Source organism: Curcuma longa, chromosome 14 (assembly GCF_044706935.1).
Source record: "Curcuma longa cultivar G26 ecotype Majalengka, Jawa Barat chromosome 14, ITB_CL_G26_1.1, whole genome shotgun sequence".
Lineage (NCBI taxonomy): Eukaryota > Viridiplantae > Streptophyta > Magnoliopsida > Zingiberales > Zingiberaceae > Curcuma > Curcuma longa.
The window spans coordinates 832,789-843,629 of record NC_133874.1 but is presented as its reverse complement, the minus strand read 5'-3'; the positions used below and the strand labels follow the sequence as shown (position 1 = coordinate 843,629).

The following is a 10,841-nucleotide window of genomic DNA, read 5'->3' as shown; positions in this document are numbered from 1 at the left end:
TTTTGTGTGCAAGATTTTAGTGGCCAATCAAGAAGGATACAACACTGCAAGGACACCTTTGTTTTCTAAGGAGGACTTCATCTACTAGAAGAGTAGAATGGAGTACCACCTAATGACTCAGGTGGACATGTGGATTGACATCCAAACTATGTTAACGATCCTGACTAATAACAACGGCCTTCCACAATCGTGCAAGAAATGGGATGTGACCACCAAAAAAAAATTGAAGTCGACGCCAAGACAACCCAAACACTACAATGTGGGTTAACCAAAGAAGAACTAAATAGAGTGTGGTCGTTCATCAACGTAAAAGATCTATGGGACAAGCTCATAGAACTCCACGAAGGAACATCCGACACGAATGTCAGCAAGCACGATCTCCTTATCACAAACTTTACAACATCAAGATGATGGAATGTGAATCCGCTAGTGGACTGCGTGTGTGCATCTAAGATGTACTAAATGGGCTCCATGCAATTGGCCAACCCATTGAAAATTAGGATGTAATCAGGTACACACTAAAAGCGTTCCCTAGGAATACTTTGTGGGCATCCAAGGTTGATGCTTATAAGGTCTCCAAGGACCTTTCAAAAATTAAGCTTGATGAACTATTTTCAGAATTTGAATTACATGAGCAGACTAATGCCATTTCAGCCGAGAAAGGTATCGCTTTGGTTGTTGGACCAACCAAGGAGAAAAAGTCCAGAAAACTAGTTGAAGATGAATCTGACAAATCATCAGGATTTGAAAGCAACGATGAAGTTACCACTAAACTAGTAAATCTAGTTTAGAAGATGCTGAGGAAGAAGCATGGACTTAGAAGGTCAGAGATGAAGAAGGTGTATAGAAAGCCATATCCAACAAACCACCCATAAACAAGACAGAACTCACTTGCTATGGATGCGAGGAGAAAGGGCACTTCAAGTCTGAATGCCCTAACTAAAAGAAAGAACACAAGACCAAGAAGAAGACACTCAAAGAAACATAGGACAAGTCATCTTTAGAGGACTCAGAAGAGGAAGCCAACACATGCTTCCTAGCACTCCCAGCTCGAGACGAACCAACTAGAACAGAAAGTGAATTAGACAGCGACTCAAGTACAAGCCACGGATCCGCATCCATTTCAGAAGGACCAATAACCGCTGTAAGTATTGAAAAATTATATTTAATTATTTATAATTTATTAAAGAAGCTGGCTAAGTCCAACACTCAAGTTGAATCACTCCAAGAGAAGGTAGCACTCCTTATGGAGAGAGTCAATTCAGATCGCCAACTGAAAATGTTCAAGTTGGAAACTCAACTCAAGTCAAACTTGAGGAAGAGAATTCTAGGTTGAAACTTCAGATTGATGATCTGAAAAGATCGTTGAAAAAGTTTACTTCGGGATCTAAATATCTTAACATGATGCTTGAAACTCAAAGGGCCGGATACAACAGATCTAGGCTTGGACACAAAGCTAGACATAAATCATATATGTCTTTGTTAAATCGACCCAAGAAACCAAGAGTCCAAGCATGAGTTTCTAAGTCTAACCTGACCAATCTAGTTGGATTGAACTAATACTGAGTCTCCAAGGATCAAATACATAATTTGATCGACCCAATAAGGTCATGATCTAGGGGATCTAAAACCTTATATGTTAGATAAGCTTGTTTGCTTTAATTTTAATTTTTATTTTTTAAATTTATTTTAGAATAACTGATGAGTTAGGGTTTTATGTATTTTTAATGAATTCATTTTTAAATTTTTGCATGAAAATAAATTATTTAATGAATCGATTTGATTATATTTGTGTTATGCGGCATAATTGAAGGCTTGATTATAATTTCTATGATTTAATGGTGAATTTTATATTAATTGATATTAATTATTTGTAGGGCTCAATTTGGACAAAGATCGAGCTAAATCATGATCGAATCGAGCCAAGTTCGCCCAAATTGATCAAGCCACATGGAGGGCATGACCCAACTCAAGTCTGATCAAGATCCATTAATTTTTCCAAATTCTAGGTTGTCCTAAAACCCCAGATCAAGTTCCATCACAGGATCAAAAATGGACGGCTCAGATTCTTCAATTAATTAGAGTATAAAAACCTGAATTAAAGGAATGAATAGTGGCTGCACCATTATTCATCGTCTCGACCGTACCTCCCCTATTGAGGAGCATACCTCCACGGCCAGTCCCGTCTATTTCTTCCACTTCCATCGTGCTTTTGGATCCTTAAGGAGGCTAGAACCGGTTCGTTGGGCATAAATCAACAGCTAGCAACGAGCGGCGGACAGGGTTTCTCCAGCGCGGCTTCTCCTCTGTTTCACTGTGTTGCGGTGGTTAGTGGCATAATCAGCAGCTGCAATTTGAAGAGGGGTTCTCTGAAGATTGCGGAGCACAGTTAAAGCTTCAGCAATCTCATCAGCTCAAGGAGAGGAGCGACATTCTGATTTGAAACTTTAATTTCACTCGGCGCCTGTCTCTGTCTCCTGGGAAAGGGTTTTTCTTCAGGTTTTCAGAGTTGTGGACGTGAGCAAACAAGACCTACAGCTGGGTTTGAGCTTCTAAAGGGATTTTTGACATTCACATTGTTGAATTCGGTAGTTAGATTGACACCCAATCGAGAAGATACGAAGAAGAGGAGGATTAGATGCTTACTGTTTTTGTTTAAGCTATTTCTGCACATTTTGATCCCTGTTCTTGTTTGTAATGCATTGTCAGTTAAAAAAATTGCTAGTTATTTCTATTTGGTTAATTCCTATTGATAGTTGAGTTGTCTAGGATTCAATCTAGTGCCATTAGTTTGCATTTCTTGGTCATTGTCTAATTTCGATTTCTGATAACTTATGTATTGTTACTGTTCCGTGCCATTTTTTATTCCGGGTATCAGTTTGTTAGAGTTAATTGGTTTGAGTATGGATTTGTTGATAGCTAATGGGAGTGGATGGTTAAATTGCATAAGTAGCTTCACTTTTCTAAGGAATTAGGCTAGCATCTCTGTCGTTGAAATTCTAGGTTTCACTGTTCCGTATCAGAAACCCCTTCATGTACCAGTTCTTTAGGTTTGATCGGTTTAAGCTTTGGTTTTAGCTATTTGTTAAGTGAATTAGGATAGATGAAGTGCAAGTTAGGTTTGTTACTTGAACATCAATTTGTCACACTGGTCTATTTTTGTTTTTTTTCCTTTGTTCCTCTAGCTACATTTCATGTTTCATGTTGTTTCAAATTTTGCACTAGAATTCTAAGTCATTTACTGATTTTGAGTTCATATTTCGTTTGAGAAACATCAAAACCCCAAAACCCATTTACATTTGAAAAACTCAAAAAAAAATGACACGAAAGCTCAATTAAAATGATTTTCTATTAGCCCATTGAAAAAAATACAATTCGAGGCCCCTATACTTTGTTTGTTTGAATTAATTGTGGGTTTTCAAAAATTTAAATTAATTTTCAACCCTAATCTTGACACATCCAAATCTAGGATTGTCAATAACCTAGGCTAGGTAAGGATTCAAAGTTTGATTAATACTTGACCAACATAGTACCAGGGTAAGTCGAGACATTAGTACATTAGGAAAACCGAGTCTAAGTGGTCAAGTGGGGTAAGGACTACCCTAATTGATTTACTTAATTAGCTAAGTGGAACTAACACCAAGTGGGATATCGATTATCTTACGGGCAATGCTTTGATACCAACTGATGTCGGATAGAATAGTGATGATTCTGGAGACGAAAGATTTGAGGAGAATTGGGAAGATAATAAGTTTGAGAAATTTAGAAAAAATGAGTAGAAGGCCGCGCCGGCGCTGCTTCTAGGGTTTTTACCAAAAAAAGAAATTTTTATTAATCAACCAAACTGCTTGTCCCATAAACATCAATTCACAAGATGTTTATTATAGAACCAAATCGAAATATTCCTAATAAAAAAGAAAATTTTCTTAACAAACTCGAAAAGAAAGATTTCTAATAAAAAAAAATTCTTAACAAACTCAAAAAGAAAGATTCCTAATAAAAAGAAATTTTTTTAAATAGATTTCAAATATAAAATCTTAAACGAATTTTAAATATAAAATCCTATGAAAAATTCTTAACAGACTCAATCCTAAAAATCCTAAACAAATATAAAAAATCCTAAAATAAAAAATCAAACTTTTTCAAAACTACTTTAAATACCAAAAAATTTGAAAATTACTAAAAATAAAAATTATCAAAATTAATAATAAAAAACTTCAAATCCTCCTGAATAAGTCGCCCCAAGTTGAAAGAACTCATCCTCGAGTTTAAAATAATATCAAGTGATCGTCCCAGAGGAAGTTCCTTTTACATCAATTCGACATAATTCACCGTCATATCCACTGTCATTGCGTCTGCTACTTGTTGCAACTTCTAGATAGGTGAAGCGGCCTGCTCCTTGATCATTGCAATAACCTATGATCATAACCTCGAACTTCGCACACTACAACAAAATTAACTTTCTGTAGCGCGCAAATAAGCTATCCGCAGCGCACATTATATGATGCATAACCCCAAGCTATTGAAAGTGATAATACATCCGCAGCGCACGGGGCGTGCGCTATGGAAAATTACATCCGTAGCGCACGGGGCGTGCGCTGCGGAAAATTACATCCGCAGCGCGCGGGTGCGTGCTGCGAAAAATTGCATCCACAGCACGCGGGCGTGCGCTGCAGATGCAATTTTTCACAGCGCACGACCGCGTGCTGTGAATGCAATTTTTCGCAGCGCACGCCTCGCGCGCTGCGGATAATTATATTTTTAAAGTACAATATGCCTATATATACAAATATAATACAAATATAAATAATTATAACCTGCTCAAAGCTTTAACATTTATAATCCACCGTACAAATATCACATACAAATATCAGATAAAATCACATTCACAATTACCATAATCATAGCTCAAACAATGTGCATATATATTAAAGATAACCATCCACATAGATAAAACAATCCAAATAAAAAAAAAATTACTAAAAAAAGTATATGGTCAAATCTAGATCAGTCAGACAAAACTATAAACATTAATGCCCAAGAAACTGTGCTTCCTATTGCATCCTCAAGAAAAAACATCTCTTCATTTAGTCGAATTAGCTCCACCTCCACCAAAACTCTATCAATCCAAACTTTCCAATAAGATCCACCAAGAGGAACGTGATGTACTTTTGCTTTTGGATCCGTGGATGCAATTCAACCCTCTGCAACAGCTCCATCAACAGACCAATGAAGCAGCTTACATTTAGCATTAACACTGTCGGGGGGGCCGAGCGCGACATTTTGAGTTGTAATTCATCACCACAGTTCATCCTACAGTTCATCACTATCCACTGTTTTGCTGACAGACCGTCACTCACCTGTATGTGGACAATGAAGAAAAACTCACTACCACCTTGTAATAAATACTTCTGTAAGATTCAAATACCAATTCATATTTTAAAAAATATAAAAATAGTAATATCACTTTAAAAAATACTAAAGTAGATTTTCAGAATTACCTGGACGATTCCCCCAAGTCGACTAGCAAGATCATCCTCACGTCTATCTGACTTCAACCAATCAGCAGCAACCATTTGCATCAAGGTGCCATTTGCTTTTATCTATTCGACAAGATAGAAAAGAACCAACAGCAATTATAAGATCGTAAAATGTTACTCTTCAAAACATAATCATTTCATTGTTTTGGTACAGGATGTATCATGTGATTTCTTTGAGCCCTATACACGTTGTAACAAAGCACATTCACTAACAACTAATTACAAGCAAAATGTGATTATAAAACATAAACGAGATTACCTTAAGATTATCATGTAGGTAAGATTCACCACGAATTAAAAAAGTTGAAGGATCCGTCATTGCCCAGCTAGAAAGTAAGCTGCAACTTGAGTCTTTAGGTAGTGTGGCTCCATAACAAAATGGTACACTTCCACTGCATGAAGCTTGTTGAAAATCAACATAACCTCTTTTTTGAACTGATAATACCAAATCAAACTAGAAAGTAAATAAACAAAATTGAGAGCTAAAACAGAACCATGACTATTGGAATACAACAAAAGGAATCCACCTGCCATATCATGCAATCTTTTCACAAAAGCTGCAGCAGTAGATACTTTGGAGTGGGGCTTGTCCTGCAGTATCTAATTAAGAATGAATACAGTATTACTGTCTAAACAAAGAAAGAAAAGAGAGTGCAAAATGAAATAGAAAAATTAAAAATCATTTGACCACGCAATTCTTAGACTTATCATCATTGAGTCTGGTTAGTTCTTCCAGAGACAAAATGAATTAAAGAGAAAAAAAATCTTCTGTGGACTTCACCAACAAGAACAATCACCTTGGGTTGCATGCCTTCATCAGAAGACCATAGAGCTTCAGTTTCACTACAGTCAGATTCATTGATGACATCAAAGAACTCATCAGTTGCATCACTAAATTGATGGGATGACCCACTTGTTCTTGCATTCCTGAAAGGTGATATTTGGGTCTCATCTGCAGAATCCTCACTCTTATTATTTTCATCCCTTGATTTTACTTCTAGTTGTATATGTTCTTTTTTACTTTGGGGCAACCCTATCTCCCATGTTGATTCACCTGATGAGAAATCAGAGCAACTGCCACTACCACGCTTTGCTCGAAAGAATTCACGAAGAGCTGATACATATTCAGCCATCACATTCTTGAGATGATTCTAATGATAAAAATGAAGTTGCTACAAAAGATATTTAAGATTAAAAAAAATCATTGTTGTAAGCAAACCTGCAACTCTTCCTAGCATCCTAATCGTCCCCTACAAGATATCAATATAATATAGGGAGTTTTGGCTAACAAAAGAATCAAGAATCTTAGGGTAATGAACCTGACCATGGCAACCAATCTCTACGCAATTTTTTGTGAATGATATCAGTGTGACCATCTAAATGTTCAACAACATTGCCTTGAAACGGATCCTAAAATCCTAAATTTACCTGCCGCTGCAACATGCAGAAGGAGACTAGGAGACTGCCGCTGAGAAAATCCTAAAATTTTAACCCTGACGCCTGAGGAGGAGGAGGATGGACAGCTAGCGGGAGGCACGCGGGGGGAGTGAGCGCGGGAGGCCGAGAGCGGCCGGACCGAGCACGACCGTCGGGGGGAGTGAGCACGGACGAAACAGGGCGAGCCGAGCGCGGGCGAAACACCGCCGTCGGGGGGCCGATCGCGGGCGAAACAGGCCGTTGGGGGAGCGCGGCTGGGCGAGCGCAGGCGGCCGACCGAGCTTTGGCGAGGCGAGGCGCGGGCAGGCGAGCGCGTGCGGCGGAGGTCTGCGATCACGGTCGGGTGGAGATTTCGCAAAATGGCAGAAAACCTAAGGAGCGGGAGAAAAGGAATCAGAGCGGGAGAAAAGGAATCGGCGTCTGCAGCGCGAAAATGCCAAAAAAACCTCAAGAAAAAAATTAAAATTTAATAAATAATATTTTTTTTAACAGCGTACGATTATACGCGCTGTTAATGATATTTTTTCCCCTCTTTTTAACAGCGTATAATTTTTGTACGCTGCGAAAAAAACTATTCACAGTGCACGGTTAAACGCGCGCTGTTAATTTTAAAATATAATCTATTATCCGCAGCGCACTTGATTATGTGCGCTGTAAAAACTATTATTAACAGCACACTATAATTGTGTGCTGTTAATGACGTGCTGCGGAAAGTCAATTTTGTTGTAGTGATGAAACACACATCACAGTTCAAGAGGATGAACTGGAGCTTCAATAGACAACTGTACATGGATGGAAAATTTGACCGTGAGATAAATTTGTTATGGCATTAACAGGTTAGCATAGATTTGTTGAAACTAAAAAGTGAGGATAAATTTTATAGAACTAGTAAAGGTTGGGATGCTATAGTAATTAATCTTTTTTTAAATTTCCATAAAGGTTATAGAATGCAAGCTAATTAGGACAAAAATCAAAGGGCGCACCTTTTATTCATTATCGTCAAAGGACATCCATGTTGCAAAAATATCAAAAAGACATCTCATCCTAAAATTTCTTCTTTAATTGCCCTTCTTATCCGGCCGGTCCAACAATTGTAACCGAAGTCTGCTGCTCATATAAACTGAATGGTCATGATGCAACACTTTTAATCAAAATTGCTATATCATGTAGCACTTTTGATTAAAACTGCTACATGGACCTACATTGATCTGGATTTTTGGACCATAGAGAGTTGTAAGATGCATTCGTCTTCATACCTGATTAAATTTGCATCATGTAGCAGTTCCAAACTTCTACACGTAGCAGTTTAGGCCAAAAAATGCTACATGGACCTAGATGGATTTGGCTTTGTGTTCCATGCATGGTTTAAAATTTCGTTCAATACTGGATGAAGCGAACAAAATTTATTGTTTCATCCACCGCCTGACATCGACACCATGGACCATCGCAAGGTTGCAGAGGCGCCGCGATCCCGCAACGAACTCTATGGGATCACGAAGGCCACCGCGACAATCGTAGGTTGCGACAGGGATGCCCACGGAGTGCACGGATAGAATGCAAAAAATAAATTAATAATTAAATTTAGATTAATAATTTCACTCAACTATGAATATAATGATAAAATGAATTGCACTTCTCTTTCTATGTAATTGAATTTTCCCATGTGGCGATGTGATAAAATGATAATTGTCTTCTTGTGAATTCTTGACAGTTTAATAAATATGAAGCTACCCAATACTTAAAGAAGGCCACTGACAAGTATGATCGGATTGGGTCTCATGATTGCACCCACCAGCTGATTCAAGTCAACTTGTTTTTCAGTTGACTAGATTTGGTTCGATTTAGTCATTTTGGTCGAACCGGCCAATGCTGCTTGGTTGTCGATATTTAGCGTCACATGCCGACGTGATGCCTGAGTTGATTGGACCAATGGCTCAACCGATATGAGCCACTCAACTTGTCCGTCCAACCCAAAGACACGATTCAAAGAAAAAAAAAATTGTCAGATTATTAAAATGTAGTGGCTTTCTTCTAATCAATCATGCACCAAGAACAGTTCGATGGAAATCACCTTGAAAAAGCAGTAGATTAACAGGATATAATTCTTTTCACAGGTGGTCCAGACCAGCACAGTCCCTTTCTCCATTTCTCCACTGATTAGAACTGAAAGGATAAGTCCCCAATTCAGCCTCCGGCCATCAGACATCACCAAGAACTTCCCCTAATTCTGACACAGTCGTCTTCTTCCTCCCAATATTCTTCTCAAATGGAAAAGACATGCCCAGAGGTGGACCTGCAAGAGTGGGAGATTCTCCCAGACAGCAACAGCTTGTTGCAAGAGCTAAGCAGCCATGGCACCAAACACCCTGAGCTTCTCAATCAACCTGTAGTCAATACTGGCTACTTCTCAATGAAGGTGGAGAATCCTGCAGTAAATCCAGCAGAGGAGATGCACACAGATGAAGAAGCTGAATACAAAGCCATGGAGGAAGAAGTCGAGGAGGAGGAAAAGAAGGATCATACAGGCTCTGAACTGAAAGGTAAGGACTTTGGCTGTAACTGGAGTTTGACAGGTATTGGGGCAGCAGTTGCTGCTGCTGTTTGTATCTTCATATTCGGTGGTGGCCGACAGCACCAGAAACAGCTGCGGAAGCAGAAGATCCAGTTCAAGATCTGTGCAGATGATAAGGCAGGCACTGTTTATCAATTGGTTTGTGGTTGCTGATGACAATTGAGTTTTTTGATGGATTGTAAAAGGTTTGTTGTGTGATCACAGAGAATGAAAGAGATGGTGCAACAGGCGAGAAGGCTGAACCAGGCACTGTCAGCTGTGAGGGGAGCTCCCATGGACAGGGCTCGCATATCATTTGAAGGATATTGTGCAAATGGCTGATTTTGATTAGTGAGTTGTCTTGTGAATGAGCAAGTTGGTCTTGAGAAATAACACAAATATTAATTTGTATTGGACGATCAAATCGATGGAGGAATATGTAGAGAAAATAGAGAAATTTGGCTCTGTTTTTTCTTTGATTCATATTAGTTTACTCACGCTATAAATCTGATTCTCAGTTTAATTCTCCACCTTTGCCTTGAGTTTGTGTTGTTAATGTGGCTCCAAACTTAGGTAATTCATCACCTTTAAAGCTTACTTCTCTACACTACTCCAAGAGTTCTAAACTATTGAAGGTTCATTTGGTGTTCGAATTTAAGTAGGTAAAGTTATTGTTTTGGGAAAGACAATTATAAATAAATCAAAGGGGTGTCTACATTTCCATCCTATTATCTCATTCACTCATTGTGTCAAGCAACCGTGACCTTGAAGATCCCTCTTTTGATTTAGGAATATAAGTCTTGTGACAATCTATCACCTGAATATTAACTGGATTATATCCATGGGGATAAGGAAATATACGTCTTGATTGGCCTTTAGCGAGACATCAACACTATTTATTATTCTAATCTACAACATAATTATCATATTTTTTTGCAACACAACACAATTATCATATATATTTTAATTATCTTATATCAAGATGTATCCTAAGATCGATGTCAATTATTTGATACAATCATAACCCACGAGAAGGAATATCAATTTGCTCAATGATAGGAAAAACTTTTAAATTTACAATTTTAAATTTCCATCTTAGAATTCCATTGCATATGTCGAGGGAGTTGCTATAGTGATTGTTGTTGTAAGTTTGTCATGATTTAAAATTTTCATTCTAAAATTTTCTACCACTAGATGTTTTGTGACGGATATTGTGATACTCTTTAGCCATCATAAATGGGCTTCTAAAATGCCAAATTAAACATGTACGACGGTTTAAAGCATGGTAAAGTCCTGTAATTTTGTAGTGATAT

At 38.1% G+C, this 10,841-nt stretch overlaps 2 protein-coding genes across 2 annotated transcripts; one reads left to right on the top strand and one right to left on the bottom strand.

The window, feature by feature from the left end:
* Positions 1-2,261: 2,261 nt before the first annotated feature.
* On the bottom strand, positions 2,262-6,673 carry LOC141845362 (uncharacterized). The gene is made up of 6 exons (XM_074733427.1): positions 6,338-6,673; positions 6,068-6,140; positions 5,800-5,975; positions 5,502-5,603; positions 5,361-5,411; positions 2,262-2,369 (listed from the first exon to the last, which is right to left on the bottom strand). Exons 1-6 carry the CDS (start codon positions 6,671-6,673, stop codon positions 2,262-2,264), a joined length of 846 nt encoding a protein of 281 aa, XP_074589528.1.
* A 2,430-nt stretch (positions 6,674-9,103) lies between these two features.
* LOC141845532 (uncharacterized) lies at positions 9,104-10,034 on the top strand. The gene is made up of 2 exons (XM_074733593.1): positions 9,104-9,666; positions 9,754-10,034. Exons 1-2 carry the CDS (start codon positions 9,244-9,246, stop codon positions 9,868-9,870), a joined length of 540 nt encoding a protein of 179 aa, XP_074589694.1. The 5' UTR covers positions 9,104-9,243; the 3' UTR covers positions 9,871-10,034.
* The last annotated feature ends 807 nt before the right edge of the window (positions 10,035-10,841 follow it).

What these genes read in the sequence shown, in the direction of transcription:
- LOC141845532 (XM_074733593.1), top strand. Translation starts at nt 9,244, where the DNA reads ATGGAAAAGACATGCCCAGAGGTGGACCTGCAAGAGTGGGAGATTCTC. An exon ending in AGATCTGTGCAGATGATAAG is followed by an intron (nt 9,667 to 9,753) that starts GCAGGCACTGTT and finishes GTGTGATCACAG; the next exon opens with AGAATGAAAGAGATGGTGCA.
- LOC141845362 (XM_074733427.1), bottom strand. Translation starts at nt 6,673, where the DNA reads ATGGCTGAATATGTATCAGCTCTTCGTGAATTCTTTCGAGCAAAGCGT. An exon ending in GACTTGGGGGAATCGTCCAG is followed by an intron (nt 5,412 to 5,501) that starts GTAATTCTGAAA and finishes TGAATCTTACAG; the next exon opens with AAGTATTTATTACAAGGTGG. An exon ending in TCTTCATTGTCCACATACAG is followed by an intron (nt 2,370 to 5,360) that starts GTGAGTGACGGT and finishes CGCAATCTTCAG; the next exon opens with AGAACCCCTCTTCAAATTGC.